Below are 27320 nucleotides of genomic sequence, written 5' to 3'. Positions count from 1 at the left end.
CTTTGCTGACAAACGATAGTTTCAGGTATCAGCTATAAACTTACAAGTTATATTAACCTATTAACGATATTGAAACTGTGCTAACTACAAATTTGAGGTACTTTAATAGACAGCAAAGACTACGCCTACTATATTTCTTACCTGTTCTACAAACCATTCTATGAAGTAATTATATTTGTAAATTGATGAATAGAAATAGATAACATAAATAGGTACATTGTTAGTATGTCTTCCAGAACATTTATTGTTTACAGACTTTTGATAATTTAGAAATGTCGATCAGATTAAAAATGCAAGCAAGATTCTTTTTTTATAATCCCTAATATTATCACCGCATGGTATCGTAAAAGATACTAAGGGTTTAAGAACTACCAAAAGTTTACTCTAATTCTCAATACAGACATGTAATTTCTTTTTTTGATTTTTGGTTGTTCATTTCATTATCTTCATACACGTTCTATCATACATACTACATAGTAATATAGATTCGTTGTCCCAACATATACAGGGTGTCCAAGAAATAGTAGGGGCAGTCTCTCAGATTTTTTATGTTTCCTTTTGTTGCGGGGGGGGGGGGAGTTGAGGGGAGGAGGGGCAACAGTTTTGATAGCGCTCCCAAAGTAGCTGGAGGTAAATTAAACACTTTATTTGAAGCAGCTTCCAATAATCTAGCTCTTACCAAAAATTTATCGAAATTTCACGAAAAACAAAAAACTACCACGAAAAATCTGCTGTTTTCAATATGTAAATTTATGGTGTCATTTTTGCAATTCCTACCGATATCCTCAAAATTGTCACCATTTCCTGGACTCCCTGTATACGTCGAGACAACGATTCTGAAATAGTGAATAATGGAACATCATTATAATTTTAGGCAAATAAGAAAGACATTCATGAGGGTTTCTGGCATATGTATTTTTTATTACCTTGTTGCGCTTTTTAACATTTCTCCAAGATAAATCTTCCTGTATATAAGGTCTTAGTCAGTATTGTGCTGTGCCATTTACACTGCGTCATCTCAGACAAATTGCCTTGTATATTTACAATCCCAATAGGGAGGTCTAGAGGCGACCGGTATGCACATCTAAGAAAAGTACCGTTGGTGCTCCTGCCACATTGTCAGGAAATGAATTTATTTTTATTTCCTTCGTGACCCTAGGCAAAGAAAAATGTTATTAGAGTTGATTTTCTTAATCTTCTGACTTTGAACAATTTTTACTAGATATATGACATACCTATCAAATTATAACGAAAATATTTATTTGTTCAATATATCTTTTACTAATGTTTCTAATTTCAGAAATATGTTCTTTACCTTGTATAATTTATTTAATAACGTGACATATTGTTAATTTTTTTTTAATATATCCGAATCGATACTATCCAATGACATTTTGGTGAAGCTTAGTTCGGAACTTAAAGGTAGAGAACTTTTTTGAACACCCTGTATAAGACTATTTGATAAATGTTAAGCATTGTACAGTATATTTCCCGTCAAAGCCATTATTCTTTCAGAAATAGAAATCAAATAGTCACACGAATTTTTCTGAGATTGCAGAATTTTGTATCACTTCAAAGAGCTGAACGTAGAAAAGGTGGCTGGTGTTTTTAATACAGCAACCTCTATATTTTCACAATATTTGATAGACCACTGATATGAAGCTATGTAATAGTATGGATAATGTGACCAAATATGCTGTATGGATATTGTTTCCTTTGGTTGTATCTTCCCCTCACTATAAGAATTATCAAACTTGTATGTCATTGTAATCATAAGAAGATATTCTATCCAAATCCGTTAGAAAAAAATATGTGTGGGTCATTCTTTGTCAAAACGGCCATCCCATCTGTCCAAAAATTGAAACAACTTAAAAATTATTTTCGGGTTCATTTGGTAGATATCGAGTGTAGTTTTTATTGAGCTGTTGCCATTAAAAAAAAAAAAGATGGCGAACCGGTAAGGTTGCAAACTTCGAGAAAGTCACCATTGTGACAAAAAGTAGTAGAGGTGGTAAAAAAATTACGGACAGGGCTTATTCTAATGTATTTTGGCCCGCTAAAAACATATCTACCCATATTTTTGGTGTATTCTAAACGTTTGTGCCTAACCTCAAAATCACCCAATATTCTTATGTCACCTGTGGGGCTTGAATTGAGACTAAGTCAAATGTAATAACCTTGACTTGATTACTAGGTGACCTTATAGGACTAAGCTATCCCCGAATTCAGTTCCCCTCAAAAAAAACTTATATAAACAATGGTTGAAATTCAATATAAGCCTTTTCTTTAGTTTGATCTTGAAACGACCTTGAATTGAGTTGAAAGTGACCTTTAGGGTTACGCTATCTCCAGATTCAGATTCTGCGAGCCCAGAAACCTATACACTCACTAGTCAAAATTCAATACAAGTCTTTCCTTCAGTTTGACTTTGAAGCGACCTTTACCTGACCTCCAGGCGATCTTAGATAGCTAAGCTATCCCCGAATTCAGGTTCAGCGATCTCAAAACTCTTCATAGGATCACTTTGGGCCCATGACAACTTGATCAGAAAGTCAAAAACTATAACATACTGCAAAATCAACTAGGACCCATTTTCCATTGATTTTGTGTGGGGTTCTTTTTCAATTTTTTTTTTTATCTTGAAGGTGTTAAAACAAAAAATATTTTTTTTCCTATTTTGTTATTGAATTATGAATTCAATTTACTTTACATAAAAAAAGTCGGGATCTATTTTTGGGTTGGGTTTCATGTAAATACCACCTTAAATCTCACATCTCTATAGTCATAAGAATGTGTTTTATCTTAATATGTAAAAATATAAAAAATAATGAATGCGAAATTAATTTATTACATCTTTTATTTTTAACATTTTTTTTTTCTCCAAAAAGAGCAGCTATTAGGGGGTATGCAGAATAAAGGAAAACACGCTGTATATATTTGAAATGTTTAATAACAATACTTATATTAAAATATTAATCAACGTGATTCATGTTATGAAAAATATCCCTTGAATGATATTGAAATTTAAAATATTCCAGAATTGTTACATGTTAGCTACGTAAGTTACACTAAAAATATGAAATGCTTATAAATTCTGAGGCAGAGAATAATTATATATTGAAAAATACCCTGAGCATACTATTTATTACAACAATTTTAATTATGATATACCCACGTATCTAACCACTCTCACTTAAAGCGTTTGAGATAAACTTTCCTGTTTGTCATAAACATAAACTGCCGCTGACATGATTTACTAGTCCGCATCCCCCGCTTTAGTGTCCTTTGTGAAATTACCCCAAAACCTAGAAAATAAAAGGTGACGCAAATGGGATATCTTGCCAGTTTTACTCAGCTAGAATTTCGCCTACCCTACCTAAATCATTCTCCTGTATATTTGTATAAATGCACTTTGTCCTAACTACACTATCACTAAAATGTCCCTGTAGTAATTAATAAACATTTTTGTAGAATTAATATGTAATTCGAAAATTTTACGTGAGATACAACATATACATGTATTACTTACATTTTTTTAAATTACTAGAATATAGAAATATATAGAAAATATATAGAAATTAATTATTTCTAAAATTTGTCATTTCATGTACAATACAATTGTAAATTTATATTTTTGGTTTTCCTGAATATCTGAATATCATTTCAAAAAGATTTCATAGAATAGAATGACTAAAATAATTTCATTAAATACATGCATCACAAATTCATTAAATAATGTATGCTTTTTGTTTTAGTGGTCAAATACCGTGGAGAAAATGTGGAACCGAAAGTCTTGGTTCATCCCCAGGTCTATCCCGTAAAATACCCACCCCTGAGACGTCACATACCGCCCCTGTGACTGTGAGTATTTTTTGTTTTTGTTTGTTCCAAGCTTGGTGTCAGCGGCTACTCGTTTTTTCTTTCTATTGTCGTAAATTCATACAGTACTCTCAAGGAGAACTTGCTACATTGCTCTAATTTAATTACATAGATATTTTATTAAAATAAATCTTACCTAAAGGATTGTAACTTTTTAATTGATCAAGTTACATCCCTATTGAAGAGGTATAAAATTGAACTAAGTAAATAGTAAATGTACCTGTAAGAACTGACTTAAAGGTATTTTTAAACGATGGCATTGTTGAGAAATGTAACCGGAATAGCATAAACCGAAAATGTTTAAAGAAATTTTTTAAAATACTCCGATATTGCAGTATTTTAAGCAGTAAATTTAATTTCCTCATAAGCGACTAATTATAATGAGGAAATAGCAATCCCCTAAAAACGTTTTCGTGTTGAAACTGGAACTCGCACTTGAAAAGGTAAAACAATTTATCTGATACTACCGGCGTTTGCCAGCTTTCCACGCAGAACCTTATGTTAGAAGCTTATAAATCTGACATATTGATGTGTTTTGTTTACCCACATCCATCGATGCCCGAGATACATAATATTTATTTTATTTTGCTCACTTCCTCTTTAGGGATTGAAACCAAACATAGAAACTGGAAAAGTGTCTGCCTTAATTGATTAGTCGAATTTTTTCACTCTTAATATCTTGCAAAGCAATCCTTTTTTATTATTTTACTCTCCATATATGATGCAAAATGATGCTTATTGAATACCGTGCAATGGAGTTAATAGAAAGGATGAGATAGGAAGAGATAGAAAGAACATTATGTCTTATCACTCTTTTCTTGCATCAATCACTAGTATGAAACTGTTTGGGTGCTTTGATAAATCTAGAAAGCCAGAATTATGTGTCTAACTTACAAGGCGGCTGGATAACGAGACCGCTGATGACTTAGCCAGATTAAACTCATCTAGAGCCGTACAGAGACTAGAACCTTCCATTATTAACTGCAGGTATAATGAAGGATCATGAGTAATGGAGGACTACCTAAGATGTTTACGGGGGACCTACTGATCCAAAATCGTACATTAATAAGGATATAGATAAGACATCTAACTGGGCATTGTAGACTGTAGTAACATCTGAGTAATATTGGCAGTCTGTAAAGGTTCCATCAGGCGAAAGAAGAAGTGCTTCTGCACATGTATTGTGGTAGTGCGAAAAGTGCGCTGTTTACTCATCAGAAGAGAAAAACTGGAAATTGGAATGCTAGTTACGTGAAGAGGCCACTGTCGAGGTTGTGGAGTCCAAGATTAAAAGGTTAAAGGGTTAAATAAGAACTTTCTAATGGTTATGCCTGATCGAGTTGCCACTATTATACCAATCAAATTATAGCGTTTTTCTACTTATATATGCCGAGGTATGGTCTCTATGACGGCTTAACCGATACGAAAGTGACATTTTTTTATTCTCTTAAGGCGGTAATGCTAGGACAAGTTTTTTAATTCACTGATTGAAAATGCGCATCCGTCAAATTATACATCCCCCTCGTACATTAGAAATTAGAAAAAACACTCGATGGATCCGTCGCCAAATTTAAAAAATTCGCCTCTATTTGCGTCTCTTTAGATGAAAATAAAAGTGTCATATTTTTTTTATTAAAACGTTAACCTAAATTAATTTCAACGGAGCATGTTTAAATGAACTAAAGTAAATTGACACGGACAATTTTGAATAAAATCCATGTGCATGCCTTGTAAAAGCAACTAAAAAGTAATTAATAATTTGTTACATTAGAAATTACTCTTCAGTTGAAGTGGAACACCCAAAAAATTGAGGCAATCTGGAAAATATGTAATTTAGAAATTATCGTGTAAGCGTCATTTCTTCTTATTCCTATGCAAAGTTCTTAGATTGATAAAGGACCGTTATCATCCACCCTTTTGGGGCAAATTCTCTATTGCCATCTTTGAAATACATGATTGAATCTTGAATATAATTTTATAGGATATAAATTATAATTTTAATACGTATATGGTTAAAAGAGAAACACCTTAATTAATAGTACAAACAATTATATCTTGAGTCATTTGACATAATAGCAGCTAAACTTGGTGATATTATTTGTCAAACCGCTATTCTAGGCAGGATGAAAACAATCGCTTGCGGTAGGTACTTGGCAAATCTAGGAACCTTATTCCTATGGATAGATATGCCTTCAAAATTTTTGTATATTTCATCTATTTTTTAAAACGCTTCATTTTTCTCCGTTTCAGGTAGGATCTGTTACTATTAATTTAAAGAAGGCTGATTTGTAAACAAAATATGTTTTTTAACGATCAATTTATCTCTAATATTAACGTAAATGCAAATTTCTAAGGTTTATTGTTGTATTCATGGGTCGTAAATATAACGGTAGCCACGCAAAATATTGATTAGTTAGAACAAGTTATTTAATCGAAAATCAACAATATGATTAAATTTATAATTGTATCAATAGTATGCGTTGTCAATACCAGGAGGTAATTGTGATAGGATAAACATATTGAGTTTATTTGTTACGAGCTTAAATTTACTCTTATGTATAAATTATTTTAATAAAACTATTTTTTTTAAATACGTATTAAATATATTTCTTTATAATAGACATTTTTAGTGCGACGGCACATGTTTAGGCAACCCGCAACAAAATATCATAGTTGAAATTGTACAGACCGAATCTGACCCTTGTGTACTATTTACATAGATACTATAAAAATTAACAACTTCAAATTAATATATTTTTACAAGGATTTACAAGTATTTAAAAACAACCAATTTCGTAAAATAGATACATTAATGTGCTTAAAAATTTAAATAAAGTAAAAATTTAACATTAACCGTGTTATCCCTAATGCGCATGCTCGGTAAGAATAACCTCATACGCAGGTGAGATGTTGATTCGTCATCGCTTTCATCATTAGCGTATTTCCTCTTTTTTTGTTTAATCTTGGCATTTTCCAGTTCTACCAATTATTTTTATTATTTTTCTTGTTGCACTGGATCAGTGTGTTTATCGAGTGTTTTATTCAAGTGGTTTATTATAGACATACTCTTAATCATAACCAAACTTTTCTTGAATGATACCCTCTTGTGAGGCTACTTCGCTTAGATGCAATTATCTTTAATGCGATAACAGTAACATCGATACAATTTTAATTTATTAATTACTGTAAAAGTCAATAGTGTTCTATAAATTTAAATATATAAATATTAGTTTGTCACTTGGGGTTTGAAATTTAAATATTTCTAATATTGTCAGAACATCGCGATTTTTAAGGTAATGACAAAGAATACATTTTTTTGGCGCTTATGTCCAAAGTACATATGACATTGTGCATTGTGTGCAATGTGTCTATTATTTGGCGTATGTGACGTTACTACTAATTGGTCTATTGAGATAAAGCAATGATACAAGAGTAATTTGTTTACAAAATAAATACATGACAGAAGGAAAATTTTTGATCACCTCGTATAAAAGTATGGCCATTTTTGAAGTTTATACACAACACGCTATTTTGAAGCCTGATAAATACTTTACAAAAAAATTAAAAATGGCATCTTATAATTTAGAGATAACACATCTTTCAATTCATCTTCTCATTCATCTCAGTTTTTGAGTGTTTCACTTCGACTGAACAGTAGTATAGTTTTGCTTTTTCCTTTTCGGTTAGTTTTCATCGACCTATTTCTACTACTATGGCAAAACACAGACGCCAGAAGGCGAGCAACCCCCAACCTGGTAATTTTCCCAAAGCTCCACTTTGTCGTGGGATAGGGTTCTTTTACTTACCTAAAATTGTTTTATATACTTTCCGAAGGATAATATGTCTTCCTATACAAACCTCGCCTAAATTTGTATGGCTTCTGTGAATACATCGACATACAGTCCACTAGAAGGTGGACAAGCATCGCGAGCCTTCTCCGGATAGTTACCCATCCAAGTACTAACAGCGATTAGCGTTGCTTGACTTTTCATATCAACGAAGTGAATGCCAAGTTGCTAGACTGCGTTCGCTCTCAGTAGTACAATTCATTTTGAATCAAATTGAACATAAAACTATATGATTAGAAAAAAATAGCTTTTCCAACTTCAGACGATACTTTAATTATGCATTTATTGTTTATTATACTTACGAGTATACTGAATAATAGCACAGCCACACAAAAAAAAAAGTCTGTACTTTTCATGCGACATATGTTATCCGTAGTATTTTTGCCTCCTGATCACGAATCCGGTGTCAGAATTGAGCTATCACATCACAGAAATTTCCTAACCTCAAAAAATAAGTCAAAAATAACAAGAATTCGCGAAAAAGTGCTAGGAAAAGTATACATTTTTTTTATATTCAAATGTTCATTTCTAACCTAAAAAAACGGGTCAGATATTACGAATTTTCAAAAAATAACAGATTCGTGACAAATTTGGTATACGGGATTTTCGAGGTCGCTGATCACGGATGCGAGGTCAAAAATCAAGATGGCGGATCCAAGATTGACGACCATATTTTCAAAAAATAACAGATTCGCGCCAAATTTGGTATACGAGGATTTTCGGGGGATTAATTTCGCAATTCTGACCTCCAATTTGCAATTAGCGACCCCGAAAACCCCCGTATACCAAATTTGACGCAAATGTGTTATTTTTTTAAAACTTAGTCGGCCACCTTGGATCCGTCATCTTGAATTTTGCAAAATTGACCTCGAATTCGTGATCAACGACCCTGAAACTCCCGTATACCAAATTTGGCGTGAATCTGTTATTTTCTGAGAATTCGTGGTATCTGACATTAATTGATCTGTTTTTTTGAGGTTAGAAAAAGAACCATCAATTTTGACCGCGGATTCACGTTTGGCGGGGTCTTAACCATATAAATGAACATTTGAATATAGAAAAAAAAAAATTTTGTATTTTTCCTAGCACTTTTTCGTGAATTTTTGCTATTTTTGACCTGTTTTTTGAGGTTAGGAAATTCCTGTGATGTGATAGCTCAATTCTGACACCGGATTCGTGATCAGGAGGCACAAATACTACGGATAACATATGTCGCATGAAAAGTACTGACAACTTTTTTTTGTGTGGCTGTGTAATAAAACTTTTATGTTTTAAATGTAAAAATACTTTCGAAAACTTAACCCAATGAAAGAAGGAAACGAATTGGATTCAAAAAGTATGAGCTGTGTCTACTATTAACATTGGTTAGCAAGCAACCTAGAACGTGTATGTAATAGCATTAGATAAATTATTATACAATTAAAAATTAAAAATATAATTTCTGTACTGAAATAAACTTGTCATTCTTGTTGGAATAAATTAACTAATATCAGTTCTGGTCAAACTGCGTACACTAAATTATAATAGCCAGACGTTAAAGCTGCCTGTACGTTCTTGAATCAAATTCTAACTTACCCCATTAAACTGTCAAACAATATGGAGTGGCCCGTATTCACAAATAATGTCGTAGAGGATTGTAACTTAATTTACAAATGATCCCATATTATCACTTCACGGTAGAGATGAAGGAACAACAAGCTCTAAGCCCTAAACCACATCTATTCCATTAAGTTGGCAGTTTCATTTTGTTTTCGTAGACAGTAGTTTGCTGAAAATTGAAGGCTAAGATTGTTCCCTAGCTTAGTTAGGGATACAAATTTATTTCACTTGTGTACAAACTTTTCTTTATTTCGATTTAAAACAGTAGTAAATAGAGTTCTAATAATGTTCTAATCGTGCCTATGCCGCAACTTCAGCAGATTGTTACTTGAACCATTTCAGACGAAAAGCTGTTACGAACTAAAACTAAAGTTATACCATTACAAGCTTTGATTACATTGTGTTGTGTGTAAAAACTACTTGAAGTTATGCTAATGTCTCCAAGGATATTAGACAGATTGGTGAAGTTTGGATTGCTTTATGATTTAGCTAATTACTGTACGAATATGACATTCCCTGGCGCGGAAACACTAGAAGACAATATTTTATATAAAAATATCCTTAGAAATGAAATATACTAATCGAATTTTCAAAACACTCAATAGCGTCGAAATTATATGGATTTTATCCTCAACTGATTAAACCATTATATCAGTAAAAACGTCATTAAGCTGCATCATATATCTTCAAAAACGTTTCAATAATAATAATAATAATAATAATAATAATAATAATAATTTTCAACTCACAATAAGTTGTCAGATTGTAGTCCCATACGTACCATAAGTACATACAACAGCAAAATAACATTATGGATGTTCAACACGCTCAAAAAATGTGAGACAGAACCAATCCCATCTAAATAAATTAACAGTCCCATACTCCACTTCTGGTCTTCGTTCCGCCTGTCAATTTTTTCGTCCGTTCCATGTTATATTGTTCAACGACATCACCGCCCACCTTCCACTTATTCGCCTAATTAAAAAAAATTCTCTTAAATTGTAATGGGCACTCATCGAGTCCAGTTACCGTTAACCCTCGCCCACACGAATTTTTCACTGGATTTCAGCGATTGCGGTGACTTATCCGGCTCCGTCTTCTAATTGGACCGTCCGGTGAATAACGAGCTAAGTCTGACGTAGAATCTACGAGCCCGAGGAACCATTCGACCGCAACAAAAAAAGCACGGCTACTAGTAATAATACAAGCATTTACAAAGGTGTCTGGCAGTATTACGTTGTTACGGATATCTCAAACTGAAAGCTTTTTCAAATACGAAATATGTAATTCAAGGATTAGTGTGGAAGAAGGTGCGGTGTATATAAAGTTTCAACGAATAATGTCAAAAACAGTGTAAAAATACAGAAAAAAAGTAAAAAAAAAACATCATAATGTCCGGAAACGCATCGCTAACACCCTGTGTACAATTTCTCTCGTATCCCCAAATATACGCGTTACANCAATTTTGAATTCTTTGAAGAGTAGCTTTATCTCTTGATAACAAAGCTGGCCAATATACTACATCACAATATGCTAAATGTGAGAGAATGAGGGAGTCACATAATTTAATTTTAATAGATTTATCTAACACGTCTTTACTTAGATAAAGCATTTTTAGGATACAGTATGACTTTTTTGTTAAATAAGTCACATGATTATCAAACCGCAGTCTATCATCAATTCGTAAGCCTAAACTCTTAACTTGTTTTACAAACGTTAATGATTTATTACACAAAATAATATTGAAATTGAGGTCATTTATAATACTTTCAGATTTATTTCCAAACATTATCATTTCGGTTTTATTTTCATTCAATAATAGATTATGTGCTCGTGCGACCATTGTTATTGAATTTAAATCTTCATTGATATATTCTGAAGCTAAAGGTATATTAGATAAGTGAAAAGAAAAATATAGTTGAGTATCATCAGCGTACTGATGCATTTTACAATGTTTCAAATAGGAGGCGAAGTCAGCAGTATATATAGAAAATAAAATCGGTCCAAGTATACTACCTTGAGGCACGCCCTTATTGAGTATTTTATAAGATGAAAATTTATTATTTAGAAAAACCCTCTGGCGTCTACCATAAAGATAATTTTGAAAAAATGAAATAGCAACTGGATTAAGACCAAAATATTTAAGTTTTTGTAGAAGAATTTTATGATTTAATGTGTCAAATGCTTTGCTGAAGTCGAGCAAAATTAGACATGTGTTTAAGTTATTATCATTAGCGGAATAAATTTCATCAGTTATGTGCAGAAGTGCAGTGGTCGTACTATGTTTTTCTCTAAATCCCGACTAAGTTATGGGCAGTACCTCTTTCTTTGATAAATAACTACTTAACTGCCAGCACACAACTTTTTCAAGAACTTTAGATATAGTTGGGAGTATACTTATTGGACGAAATTGGGTAATATCTTGAGGGTTATCAACTTTAGGTAAAGGTAATACGTTAGCATCTTTCCAAGCAGATGGAAATGTCCCTGTCTTTAGACATGTATTAATGATAAATGTAATATGTGGCATTAAATGTGGCATAACTATATTAAGAAGCCTTAGATTAATATTGTCAGAGCCTTTCGCTTGAGTTTTTATAGTACTTATTGCTTTATTTACCTCCTCAGTTGTTACGTCAGAAAACGAAAACCCATCTTCAGTAAAAATTGTATTATACTTATCTATAACTGCATCAGTAAATTGATCATGATTTAAATTTGTTTGGGGAATGTTATTAACAAGAAAGTCATAAAATGATTCTGAGTCAAATGGGAAAATTATATTGTTTTTACACTTCGTTAAATTTAATTTTTTTAAAGTTCTCCAGAAGGTTCTCTCTGGTTCTTGTTTAAATTTATAAGTTAGTTCAGACTTGATGGCATTATTAACAAAATTACGCATTTCTTTATATTCATTAAACGATTCCTGAGTAAGAGCAGATTTATATCTTTTATATGCAGCATTTTTAAGTTTAATCATCAATTTTAGATTTGGTGTTAACCAAGGAGCGGAGGCTTTAGTAATTCTCGCCGTTTTCTCAGGTGCGTGAAAATTAAAAACGTCAATGATATTTTCATTCCAAAAATTTATCATATCATCTACACTATCGAGTGAAAATATAAAATCCCAGTTAACAGCAAATAAATCTCTTAAAAAGTTATCGTAATTAAAATGAGAAAAATCACGGTAAGTAACAATCTTAGGAACAATTTTGTCTTTTTTTAGCTTAATGGTACATTTAACTAAATGATGGTCAGATATAACCTCCATATTTAAACCGACTGTATCACTTACTATATCCAAATTTGAACATACAATTAAATCCAGTAGCGTTCTAGAATTATTAGTGATTCTTGTAGCCTCAGTACATAACTGAAACATACCATATCTATTGAATAAACTAACCAAACGTACGGCATTCAGACCATTAGCATTAAGTAAGTCTATATTTAAATCACCTCCAAATACTACTTCATCATATTCGGGCAATAACATGGATAACATATTTTCTAATTCCGTTAAACTACTTACTATATCAATGTCAGGAGGTCGGTATAAAGTCCCCAGACATACATTTTTACCACCTAACTTAATGGAAATCCATAAACTTTCTAAAAAAATATTCTCAGGTACCTTTACAATTTTATATTTGAAGTTATTTTGAATATAAAATGCAACTCCTCCACCTCTGCCATGTCTGTCTTGTCGAACTAAAATGTAATTTGGAATATTTACTGTATTGCTAGAATATACAGGATCCAGCCAGGTTTCAGATAATCCAATAATATCAATATCCTCATCATCGATAAACGAACAAAACAGATCAAACCCTGAAAAAACAGATCTTACATTAAAATGTGCAAAAGAAACATTTTCGTTTTTATCCTTCATTGCACCCTGCATTATAACGTGAACTACCTGCTTTCACAATTAAAATTAATAGCCGTTATAAGAGAAAAATATTTGATATAATGGTTACATAAGTACCAATTTAAGAGCAAAAATATACAAACAAAAAAATTATAAAATTTGCTACGAAGGAAAACAAAATGTATTAGCTAAAAAGTATTATGTATGCACAGTATTACATCTAGTTAATTACTATAAAGATGAAATTTTGTGTTTGTCCAGACATTTTTTAGACATATAATTAGACTACTTTGCAAAACACATACCAATAACATAAAAAAAGAAAAAAATGTATATAAATGATAGCAGATGAGACAATATTACCAAATATTGTGAAACGAGAAGGGAATACTAATAATAGTGTTCATTTTATAATATAATTCAGTCTTTCAAAATAAACAAACACGTATTTCATATTTCAAAATTTTAGCAGTATTTACAGTATAAAAATAAAGACATGTTTACTGATAAATCGATAAATTCTCTAGAGGCGGAAAAACTTATCACCGAAAAGGATGTATACAGATAAATAACTTAGTAAATATTAATAGGTCTACCACATCAATATAGGGACAGATCATCAGTGTTGTTGATGATGCACTTCTTGTTTTCTTGTTCATTCCACCAATATATTTTTCCAGCCATAGACCAAACTTTCCTAGGACCCAACTTCTTTTTAGCGGCAAGTATTAACTGGTAACGTTTTTTTGTGAGGTCTTCAAATATCGCAACCTTTTTGTTCTTCAAATGTTTCTTTGCATTGTATACCTCATTACGCTTGATATTAGTGACAAAATTTACAATAACTGCACCAGGTCTCTTGTCATCAACACTTGCCTGGTTGAACCGAATAACAGTATCTAAATCTTCATAACAACATTTGACATGCAAATGATCTGCAAATAACCGTAAGACATGCTCAGTTAGGGATGCGTCGTTCGGTTCTTTATGTAAGCCATGGATTCGAAGAGCATTACGTTTCTGAAATTGCTCTACAATATCGAGTTCAGATACCACATTTGATAGTAAGTTCTCACTTGAGTTTATTTGTTTAATGACATCAGGAAATTTCTTTTCAATGCTATTTAACTTCTGCTGAAGATCATCAAATCTTGCATTGAAAGACATTTCTATCTTATTAGAAAACTCGGAGCATACCTTGTTGATTAGTTCTTCAACAGATAATTCCTGTTTATTTTTATCTTTCCTGCTGCCCATGGCCACAACTTTATTGAGGAGGTGGATCCCGAAAACTCACTCCAAACTGCACTAATTCACCAATTAGTGATTTATTCGTAATTTTAGGTTATTTCTTGTACTAGTCACTGTCTTAAACACCACTAATAGAAGTTACCAACAATTTGAGTAAGAGTATCTCATGTAATTTTATAAAATAGCAGGAGCTCACACTAACGTGCCTACTCGTGGACAGCCACTCTGGTGTTATAATAAATGTGAAATTTTGTTAACATTTCAACAGATCACATTTCTAAAACCAGTTTACTTTAAAGAGTCGAGTTTCAGACATCATCCACAAAACAATCTATTAAATTCGTTATATGGGCTTAAATTGCCTTTTATAGTTTGCTAAAGTTTGGTAAAGATTGTTTTCATTTCGTTTTTAGTAGTAGGAGTAAAATACATCTCATATACTCTGCAATAAAACTTTTATATACAGGGTGATTCAAAAAACCGCTGACCCTTCTAGGGTGAGTAATACCTGAAAAATTAAGACGAAAGGTCTTAATAAACATAGGGTCGCAAATTCCTCCTTAACGAGATACAGGGCGTTAAAGTTTCTGTAAAATTAAGGCGTAAAAATGACAAAAAGAAGCTTATAATCTAGTTTACTTAACTCACTTGTACACATTGACATTAGTCACAGGCGATGTTTATTTTATTTTGAATAGCACAAGCCTACTATGCGAAACTAAAATGAATGAAAATAAAATTGGATTTACAAATTTTCTACAAAGGTGTTTCTCTTAGAAATGGTTGCTTTAATCCAAATTTTGCAAGAGACCAATTCGATAGACAATTGAACCCTTTACATGAAAATAGTGCCCGTTTGACAAAATTAGCAGTGGCGTAGAAAATATTTTTAAAAAAGGGTCACGTTGACCCCGTCTCTACGACACTGCTGCTCATAAAATTTTGAGCAGTACATCAAACATTGGTCTTAAGGTGCTAACTACGCATAGCAAATTTGAAATAGAAATGTTCAGGCATTTTGGAATTATTGCAGACAATGTTTAATTTTACAGAAACTTCGACGCCCTGTATCTCGTTAAGGAGGCATTTGCGACCCTATGTTTATTAAAACTTTTCGTCTTAATTTTTTATGTATTATCTACCCTAGAAGTCTGTCAGCGGTTTTTTGAATCACCCTGTACATAAGTATTACTTTTTAGCATTTTCGTACACAAAAGAAATATAGCATATGCTGTTTCGTAACCTTCTCGGAAATATTTCAGATAGGGATTAAGCTGAAAAATATGAAAAATATATTATAATATTTCATAACAATCATTTGGAAATTATAAATTAAAGAAAAAAACTGTATTACTAATTAAATATGTTGAGTGTATTGTATACGTTACTACGGAATCATGCTACCTCAAATTAAACTTGGAAAACATGCTAGCTCAGATCTTTAAGTAAAAACATGCTATCTCACGCACACGCAATGGCGTTGAAATGCAATTGAATAATTGAAACCGTGCACTTATAATAAACTTCAATATATTTTTCAAAAAGTAAGGAGTATTTATGTTCAGGTACACTGTTTATTTTATTTTTTTTATTCAACATTTTTCAATTAATTTTGTTAAGTTACTGTCATAAACGACAAAATTGTTAATAAAAAAATAGAATGCTGCAACACGTACATTACTCGACGTATTTTGAAATAACAAATTATCAAAAAATAGTGTATACCTTAATATATAAAAATGTTTATTATTGCTAAAAATTATTCGATTTTTTTCATACAAGTTTGATATAAAAATTAATAGCACACTCTTATCTGATTTGTAATCACTACTCTTACTTTTATTCTAAAAATAATTTTATATGCCTTAATGCGGACTCCAAGGAGACTACAATAAAAAGGATTATAGTAGACTAACAACAATCGTTACTTTTCAAATACGAACAAGATGCAACAATTTGTAGAAAAAACATTATTTATTCATAAAATTTCATTAATAGAGTTAACATAATAACCAGAATATAAATATAATGTATAAAGTTGAATGATATGTATGATAAACATGTATGCATGGGGAACCGCGGAAACGTGCACGTGCATATCATATGATCTGCGCCCGTCGCATCGATATCCAGCGGATCATAAAGTATGGGTGATAAAAGAGTAGCATACCTGCACTTCATTTCCAAAGTATATGCAAGCACGCGGCTACCGTACCTTAAGAAGCCATTTGTTTTTATTGATGTGCAGTAAGAATGATTCGGACCCGGAGTTTGGGGCCTAGCGTGGTCCACTATATAATCCTTTTCATTGCAGTCTCCTTAAAGTCCGCATTAGGCATATACAATTATTTTCAGAATAAATTGTGCATCCCAGATTTTGTGAAAAAAAAGTTTATCAAGAGTAGTGGATATAAATGAGATAAAAGTGCGCTATTAATTTTTATATCAAAGCAAACTTGTATGAAAAAAATCGAATAATTTTTAGTAATAATAAACGTGGTAAAAAAGTTCTGCATAAAATTAATATTTTCGTTAAACAATTTTTTGTTCGAAAAACGGTGAGACCCCTCGATTTTTATTTGATCCAGGGCACCTTGCTATGTGAAAAAATTTTTTTTTCGATAATCCACTTACGGATATAATTTTTTTTTTAATGACAACGCATATTTTTTTCGTTCGAAATTGATGACAGTGATAATTATCTAAACAACGGTGTGAAAATTTCGATGTCTTACATAACAATTTTTTTTAGAAAAATGCACCTTAAGTTCTTATAAGTGATAATTGTCTACTTACACTATTAATGGCTCCGAAAAGGACAAAGTTGACAAAATTACATTTCAAACGAGTAAAATTACACTAATGTTTGTGTAAGTCTAGCGAAATTGTTCGAATTGCCCACCCTGTACCATTTGGCATTGTCCTAAGCGTGTGTAAACGCCGTCTACACTTCGTTCAAGCATTCCCGGGTCGATTTGATTTATTTCAAAACGAATACGGTTTTTAAGTTCTTCCAAATCACCTGGTCTGTTTGTGTACACACGCGATTTCAAATAGCCCCACAAAAAAAAGTCTAGAGGTGTTAAATCAGGCGAACGCGGAGGCCACTCGATTGTTCCGCGTCGCCCGATCCACCGGCCAGTAAACGTGTTATTCAAGTACTCCCGTACTTGCACTCCATAATGGGGCGGTGCACCATCCTGCTGAAACCAAATTCTTTCCTCAGGAATATCAGGATCCTCGTTGTTCGGGAATAACTCTGCTAAGCTTGGGACCAAATCGAACCGCAGGAAATCCAAATAGCGAGCAGCAGTTAAATTTTCCTCGAAAAAATACGGGCCTAAAATACGACGCCCTATTATTCCCGCCCAAACGTTCACCTTTCGGGGGTGCTGATGATCTACTTCTTGCACCCAGTGCGGGTTTTCCTGAGACCAATACCGGCAGTTATGTCGATGCACCGATCCATTAAGATAAAAAGTAGCCTCGTCAGAAAAAATTATGTTCTTGAGGAAGTCGGGGTCTCCGTTACATCGATGCATTAAATCTTCACAAAAGTGGAGACGGCGGTCTGGGTCGTCCTCAGTCAATGCATGTATCAAGTGACCCTTATAGGGGTGAAATTTCTCTTTTTTGAGAAAGTTCACCACAGTTACATGTGAAATATCATTGTTCAATGCAATCGACCTTGTACTAGAATGAGGGTTGTCCTGGAGCTCCACCAGGATATTCAATCTAGTTTCATCATCTACTCTAGGACGACCCGCACGAGGAGCATCTTTCACACTACCAGTTTCCTCAAACCTTGCCAGTACCCTACTAACCGTAGATTGCGTAATTGGTGGTCTGTCAGGGTACGTTGCATTAAATAATTGGCAAGCTTCTTGATGGGTTCGTAACTTATCGCCGAAACCAATCATCCTCAAAATATCAATTCTTTCGCGTTCACTAAGTTTTGCCATTTCGAATTAAACGATTTCACCAAAGAATGTTAAATCGGTACTGATTTTTAGTCTTCAATATTTCAGGTAATCTACTCCTTTCAAGTAAACATTTCTTTGGATCTTTTTTTTTTAGGAATTTATCGGCAAACTCGAAGACAAAAAGTCGACCTTAATTTGCTACATACTATTTGGATTTTGTGCGGTTGAACTTGGTTCTAAATTTTGCAGTTTAATCAGGATCCTGACAATATCTGATGAATAATTCCGCAAATATTACATAACACCAGTTGCAACTTAAGTTATCTGAAATGCTTTCTGCCGAATAAATTTTTTTCTAAGGCATTTGATCCGTAAACAGCAAATTATTGCATTCAAGAACTTAAGGTGCATTTTTCTAAAAAAAATTGTTATGTAAGACATCGAAATTTTCACACCGTTGTTTAGATAATTATCACTGTCATCAATTTCGAACGAAAAAAATATGCGTTATCATTTAAAAAAAAAGTATGTCATCGCCGCCGTAAGTGAATTATGAAGTGAAAAAAAAAATTTCCACATAACAAGGTGCCCTGGATCAAATAAAAATCGACGGGTCTCACCGTTTTTCAAAAAAAAATTGTTTAACGAAAATATGAATTTTATGCAGAACTTTTTTACCACGCTGTATATTAAGGTATAGGTACACTATTTTTTTATAATTTATTATTTCAAAAAATCGTCCAGTAATGTGCGTGTTGCAGCTTGCTGCATACTATTATATTTTTTTAATTAACAATTTTGTCGTTCATGACAGTAACTTAACAAAATTAATTGAAAAATGTTGAATGAAAAAGATAAAATAAACAGTGTACCTGAACATAAATGTTCCTTACTTTTTGAAAAATATATTATATAAGTTTACTGTAAGTGCACGGTTTCAATCATTCACTGTGCATTTCAACGCCATTGCAGCCAACTTAAATTTCTAGTCAAACTGAGAAAGCATGCTTTTCAAGTACAATTTTAGATAGCATGTTTTCGTCGAATATTCCTCAATATGTCATAATTAGCCTGCTTCACAAGGTTCACGTTGTAAAATAAAAAGAGTATTCCAGCAAAAATTAGCTTGTCCCCTCTTACATCCAAGATGTGGAATATTGATAAAGATACATGTGGAATATTTTAATTGTATACAATTTCACAGATACCGTAGAGCAAAGGTTTTTCGTTATTCTTGTTTTAAAGAACACATTATGATTATGAATATTATTATTATGAATATTACTTGTAAGTAATAGTACTCTTAAATAATTTAGAGACAACCATCAATTGTATTATAAAAAAAGTTACCTTTTATACTACAAAACAGTTTAAGACATGCCACTATTACTGACGTTCGTAGTATTTTTTAATAAATTTGTTTGTTGTAAACGACCATTTACCTCAATATTTTTGTTAAAAATTTTGATTATTATGGCATTTATTAATAACTAGATAATAATAATAATAATAATAATAATAATAATAATAAGAGGAGGCGGCATATTATTATTAAGCAGGCCGCATTTGCGCCCAGGAACGACTTATGTTGGTAGGCCCTAACCACCATTCAGTGCAGGAATGAGGGAAACCTGGAAAACCTCATTAATTATAGGGGTGGTCAAATGCCAACCGGTGTCAATCTCTCACATTGACCCAAGCAAACATTTTTCCACCCTACCATACCTGCACAGAGGGTGCCAATCCTCCGTACAAACATTGCTAATCTACGGTCTACCGGCCGCGATATTCGAAACCCGGCCAGATAGCACACATCGATTTAAGTACTGACGCCTTAAACCGTGCGGCTATCGACCGATATAGATATGTTTATTCATTTTTTTGCCAGAGAATGAAATCACATTTTAACGAATATCGTCATCTAACTCATTCTTAGCAGTAGAATAGCTTTTAACATTTTAATAGAATTTTTCAGCTATAAGTTGTTGAAACGTTTTCATTAATTTCTTAAAAAAGTGTTATCCCTTGTAAAAAAACTATACCTACATCAGCAAGACACTAAAACCTATATCTTGTTCAATAAAATACAGTTAACTCCAAAAAACCCGAACATCCTAAAAAGTTTGTAACTCTGCTTGGCAGTGATCCAAAGACGGGAGTCCCTTTCGGCGATCTGAAGTAAGTAACCGCAGCTATTTATTATAGGAGGGTCCCTCCTATTTAATTCTTTAATCCAAATAAAAAAGCAACAGTGTCACAAGTCCCAAGCAGACAGCCACCAGATTCCCGTAAATATGCGGTACATTACAGAACTAATTTTTTTAGTCCGTCTCCCGAGAGCATTATTTTAGCGTTAACACCCTCTCTTAGAACCTTATTTCACCCTTCTAGTTGTTTTAGGTCTGAATTACGCATAATCTTATATCAGAATTATCATACTTAATGCTAAGACAATATCTGCGCTGAAACTTCAAAGTCTGCAATTTAAAATGCAAAATTGATACAGTTCGTACTTAAATAATATACACTGCCGTGACACTAGAAATTTTATAGTTTATAGTATGAGGTTTTTGAATTAAGTGAATGTCAGTCATCAACTTATACTTAGATTTTACTAATGATTCATATATTTTTTAACAGCAATGGTAATATTCAATTTCAAAGCTCCTCAAGTGAGTTCGGTCGTGTTGCATAAATTTTCGACTTTAAGTGTCCCCATAGGAAAAAGTCTAAGGGTGTTAGACCTGGCGATCTGGAAGGCCACTCAATTGAACCTCTCCATCCTATCCAGTGATTTGGAAACTTCTTATTAAGAAAATCACGCACAGCTACTGCAAAATTCTGAAGAATCACCATTCTGCTGAAATCACACATCTTTATAAACCATTTTCACCAATTGGAATTCAACCGACTGTGGTGATTTTACGGGATATTGCCTGGACAATACAAGACAAGACAATATTGTCTCATTTAAAGTGAAACAAGTAAAAAAGTTAAACTAATAGAGAATGAAGCTTTTCTATTGACAGATAAACGAAAAATCAAAAAAAAAAAATTATCGAGAAATTGTTGAAGTGGAGCTAAAATTTTAGTTTGGAAGCAGAGGGAAACCAATTTGAACACTTAATAACATAACATTCTTTCATTCATCAATATCTTGTCTTATTCTTTAAGTGATGATTTTATTGCCATATCCAAACCAAAATTTAAAAAGTCCTATGTCGTCGTGAGCAGAATTGAAAAAGCTTTAAAATGGAGTGTCACTCAACATAGTGTGCCATTTAAAGTTTAAGGGTATATTACGCCCCTGTGTAAAGGGTAGCTTCCAAGACACCAAAACCTACGCCATCATATCTCAGGTTTTTTGTTTTTTTTTTAATTTCGATATTTTGCAGATGGAAAGTTTCAATTCGAACACCCTGTATAAGCATAACCAAGTGAAGCGCAATTGAAAAACAGCTTTCATAAAAAACCTAGTATCTATAAAACATTATTGGGCTTCATTGGGTCCTTTTGTTATAAATCAAAAAATCTTTATACAAGCTAAATAATTTCAAAGTTTATCACAAAAACTAGTAGTCCAATATTTTTAATATCACTGGACAGACAGTTTTAAACTATTTCATGTTTTCTTTTCACAGAAAAAAATTATTAGGGTGACAATTGATTGTCACAACTACGTCAATAGTGATCTAGATTCGAATAAGTTTTTAAATCTATTTAAATAAGCATCCTTTTTCACCAGAACTATTCTTAATTTCTTTTAATGTGTAATTGTTGCAATAATGTAGCGACAAATTTCTATGGGTGCTTTATCTTATTAAAAATTTCAAAATCGTATAAACGTACGTTTGAAGTTTTATTTATTTGGTTATTCTCATTTATTTAACACATTTTTAAAGATAATTAATTCAAACTCGGTACATTAAACTTAAATGCTTTTTGGAGATTAACAAAATAATATTTATATCAAAATAATTTATAAACATTCTTTTAGGCCTTCCGAATTTGCTTTTTTAACTACACTGATTCGTCTTTTAAAAAAGGATGACCTCTCTGTTTTATTCTTTTATTTCTTTATTTTGATCTCGTATTACTTTGTAATCTTTAACTGTTTAGATAATATTCCTCATAATGTGATTTTTATGACACAGGGTCATAATTAAAGCAGTAGGTAATAACATTTCAAGTTTTCGTCATTATGTCTCAAATCTGGTGACCCAACAGGTCGGTGAATAAGAGAATTGATACCACTTTATCCACCAGAAAACATGTGAATCAAATGACAATGACTAAAGGAATAATAACACTGCATTAACAAGTGTATTAAAAACATAGCATTTTTGTCCCATCGAATTTTTTTCTTATTTACGTCGGCGAATAACTTCATTTACAGTACCAAGATTTAATTACATATATTTTTTTGCGTTTTGGCAAGCTGAAGAAACAAAATTATTATTAGAGATTATTTTGTTATATCCCGACAAAAGGGTATGAAAAAAGTTACAAACACTCGTGAAACCATTTACATACAGTATCACTTTATAACATCAAACTTTGCATGTACATCAAACAACATTTCCGACCTTGTTCTAATTTAATTACCAGTGTCCCTTAGACATTTCGTTTTTTGTGTTTTCCTTTATTTTGGTTTCCCTAACGATCCATGTGATGACTGAAAGTGTCCAGAAAAAAAAACATTAATCACTGTAGAGCGCCATTCCCCTTGTGCATTGTTTCAAGCTCGCTGAAAGTTTCTCTCGTTTCCAGTATATAAATTAATAAAATGTAATTTCTGTTTTATTAGTAACTTTAGAGTTTTATTTCGTCTACAACGTTCGAGTAGTAATTTATGAAATGACTGAGAAAGCTTATCGCAGGTGCATACTATGAATAGCATCAACGTTTTCCACTTTAAAGCTCCAAAAAGTTAAGCAACTTCGAAATTCTTATTAAAGCTAGCTATTAATTGGCATTAGTTCTGTAATTATGTGCTGTAAATTATTTTTAGCTGGAAAATTCTGCGGAAATTTTGATATTCAGCAATTTTAAGTATTTTGCGCTTCTCGTTTCAATTTTTTTATTTGCCGCCGGTGCCGCCATATTGTAATGCATTGGGAAAAAAGAGATTTTTTAAGATATCTCGTTTGTTTTTACAGCAAAAATAATTATGTAACAAATTAAAAACCAGAAAATTTGCTACAAAATAGGTTCTCACCATTTTTATTCATAAAACCGAACCGTTTTGGTTAGGATACTAACAAAGGTTACCATTTAACGTGCAGTAAAAAGTAATACCCATTTCCACATCACCATGACGTAGAGTATGGCGCGTTTTTTTCTGTAGTTTCCCCAGTAGACCTAATGAAAATAAAATTACAATAACTTCTTTCGCTTTGATACCCTTGAGGGACCAGCTTTATCGATGTTTTTGATAGTTGAAGACAAGGAAGTCTCAGAGTCGTGTGGGATCAATTCTTCTGGCGCAATAGCTTCTTCTCTACTTTCTGTATCGATTTCATTACACAATGGTTCTAAGATCGTATCAGTGTCTTCATTGTCATAACTATCTTCCAATGCCTCAAGCATTGTTGTCATGTCCATTGTCACAGTTTCAGCAAATTATAGAACAGTTGAGCCCTGCTTTCCTACATCCACATGCTCCCTGACATCCTTTCTTGCATTTACAAGGAATTAGTTTAAGAAGAACTTTTGGAGCAGGTACTGGAGTGTAGTCAGAGGGACAAGACCATTTTTGCCTTTCTTCCATCCCCATTGATCTGCAGAATTTTCGTTGTCAATCCATTGCTGTACCTGATGATATATTCGAATCGAATGTTGTCTTGTTTCTGCTTCTGTAGGAGGCAATGATGCGATGTTAAATTTATTCCTGTATGCTGATTTTATGAAGCATTGGTGCCTAAAAGTGTTCAGAGATATAAATTTATTTTTATTATAGCCGTAAAGTCTGAGAAGAAAGTATTCTCCAGCTTTAGCTGCACATTCTTTGTCAGCATCATTTTCTTTAAATACTTTTATAATTTCGTGAAGATTAGGGTATTTTGCAACACATTAAGTCAATAGTTCACTGTTGCATCCGAGTGGTAGGCTTACCACATTAAATGCATATTGTTCTACACGTTACGTACTTAGTAAACTTTGTAATTCTCGTACGTGAAAACGGTTAGTTTTATGAAAAAAATTAGACCAATTTTGTAGAGAAAATTGTCTAGTTTAATTTATGACAGTCATTTTTGTTGTAGTAAAATCAACCAGAAACGAGATATATACAAAAATTGGTTTCAGGTCACTTTTTTCTTTAAATAGCGGCGCTAGCGACAACGATACGAGGTGGCAAAATAAAAAATCCAAAAAAAAAACAGTTCAAATACATATAATCACCAAATATCAAAACAAATTTTTCCAGGTAAATTCACGTAATTACATTACATTGAGATGGATTGATGACGTCGGGACTAGTTTTTACTGTTGCGTCTCAAATTTCTATGGAATGGAAAACGAGAACAGAGAGAACAAGGCTAACTGTTACCTCCATCACTTCCCATTTGAAGCAGCAAAACAAAGAACAAAAGTAATATTAAAAATCACTTTGATGGTATTTTATTTATTAAATTATTTTATATAATGCTAATCTTAACAAAAAACTAATACTAAAGATCATAAATGATAATGGAAATGATGGTGTCATTTTAGATAGCAGCTGACAGCATCAATTAATAAAAAAAATGAAAATGAATCTTTGATGGACTGATAACAAAATTCACCGGTTTAAATAGAAACTACGACTGATCTATTAGATGCCATCTGATGTCTCATCAGGTGTAATGAGAAACTGGCAATCTCTCATGGTATATGTCAGGAATATTTCATGAACTGTCACTTAGTCAAATATGACAAAGCAATGGGTGACTTTCTTTATTACCATAAAACCACACATTGTTTTATCACAATTTTTATAGACTCAAGTTTTGTCAGATATAATTAGACTGGAATTAATCAAAAAATTACTTTACATATTAACATATTACAGTATCGTCAGAAAATTATATTTTGGTCCCTTTCTCTTAAATCTCAAAAAGGAAAGTTGAAGTCTTTAATCTCACGTGGAAAATATACAAAGATACACGAGTGATTTTACTCTTTGGAAATCCAAAATCGGGAAAATATTTTGACAAAACCATTACCACGAATGATATTTGGCAATAATGTTTCATGAACACTATTATATTTATTTTTTTATTCAATTCAATTAAGTTAGGTGTTTTTTTTGTTTTAATTAGTACTTAAATCAAATACGAAACTTTATAAAATATTAACACCACAATATAAAAAATGGGTACAATGTTGTTTTGTTGTAAGAACAGATACGTTTCAACTGGCGGTAAAAATAGAAATTCATCATTTTCTTAATTATCCATTTACATCATTAGCAAATTTAAGGTAATTCTAAATATTTCCCTAAATTGTCATTAAATCAAGTAATGTACTCTCGATTCCAAATATCAAAGCATCGTGAAGAATAATTTTTAGAATTAATTTGAAGCAGCTTAAAGTAAAGCTACAAAAAATAATACCAAAAAATGTATTACTTGAAAAACTCAGCAAGAGTATGCCTGTATAAAGAATTATTATTCTTAAAAGTTGTATAAAAACTATAAATAAGTCCTGAAAGAAACGAATTTATTTCACAGATTGTCTAGAATACAATGTAAATGAGCAACTGGCCATTCATAACGATTGCATTTTAGTGAATAAAAGCTTGCAACCCCTTTATTTGACACTGTAAAGAAAAATGCCTTTCTTTGAAAAATGTCGAGCTAATCATACTTTCAGATATGTTCTTTGTGACGGTGAAAAATAGCTTTGAAATTATAATTCAGAATGTCTCCCATTGGGTAGGTTTCTTCAATATGAATAGAAAAATGTTCATTTCAAGATTTCGTAATTGAAAATGAGAACTAGGAAAAATATAATGAATTCATTCTGACTCCCATAAGTACGGTAGGTAATTACTTCTTTTTAAGACAAGTCATTTTAAATTCATATTTTATATTCTACTTTTAAATCATAAAATAATAAATAACTAAGATATATAGGGCGTAACATAAAGGTTGGGAATAAATTAAATGGTGGACTTTTTATTTTAAAAAATAAATATTTGTCATATAAAGTTATGCTCTACGGGTTTTCCTTTCCAAGCTGTACAGGGCGTTAAAAAATTTAAAAAAATTTTGATTTTTAATATAATTTTCAATGCAAAAGTCTTTTTTCAATGCCTATTTGACCATGTTCGGTGGCTGAGTCAAAGCATACTTTATAATGTTTTTGTTATTTTTATTTTCCTGTTACCATGCAGTGGGAAAAAATGGGTACCTATTTACAAAAGTTTTATTTACGGAAAATTTACAAGAGCTAGAAATAAAACGCAAGAGGGTAATTTTCTTTGAAATAAAAAATGGATCATAAAAAAAATATTAAAAAAATGTTTTTATCAGTGGCGTACCACAATTTTTTTCAAAAAACCTTACAGTACAATCCGTACGTACGCCACTGAGTAACTTACAAAGTCAATATTTTTCCTGTTACTAGGGGATTATTAAATTAAGTTAAGGCTATAATTTCATTCCATTCAGGCCGAGTATGTATCCCATTTTATCATAATAACAGTTATGTTATTTCAGGGTTGTTAACGTTATCTGTTAAGATATAACATGCATGTTATTGAGGAATTAAGACCATTTTTAGCAAATACTCGTTTTGCAATTTTGTTGTTTTTTGAAGACGCTTTTGTGTCGACATTTTTAATAATAATTATGCAAAATTATTATAAACAAGAGTCAGTATTAGACAAAAACACATATAACTGACAGATGTCTTTTAGGTTATGAAACATGAAACAAATGCAAACTCGTAAATAACGGGTAAGTA

The 27320-nt window shown here is 32.1% G+C and overlaps 1 protein-coding gene across 1 annotated transcript in view; it reads left to right on the top strand.

Annotated features, from left to right (window-relative positions):
* Positions 1-1946: 1946 nt before the first annotated feature.
* The window catches only part of LOC108906105 (spermatogenesis-associated protein 13), a 191513-nt gene continuing 166139 nt past the window's right edge, over positions 1947-27320 (top strand). The window contains exons 1-2 of the mRNA XM_018709264.1: positions 1947-1957; positions 3756-3861. Coding sequence (XP_018564780.1) covers positions 1947-1957; positions 3756-3861 — 117 coding nt within the window. The remainder of the gene's footprint in view (positions 1958-3755; positions 3862-27320) is intronic.

This window comes from Anoplophora glabripennis, unplaced genomic scaffold (assembly GCF_000390285.2).
Source record: "Anoplophora glabripennis isolate ALB-LARVAE unplaced genomic scaffold, Agla_2.0 scaffold272, whole genome shotgun sequence".
Classification (NCBI taxonomy): Eukaryota; Metazoa; Arthropoda; class Insecta; order Coleoptera; family Cerambycidae; genus Anoplophora; species Anoplophora glabripennis.
This window is presented reverse-complemented; position numbering and strand designations above follow the sequence as displayed.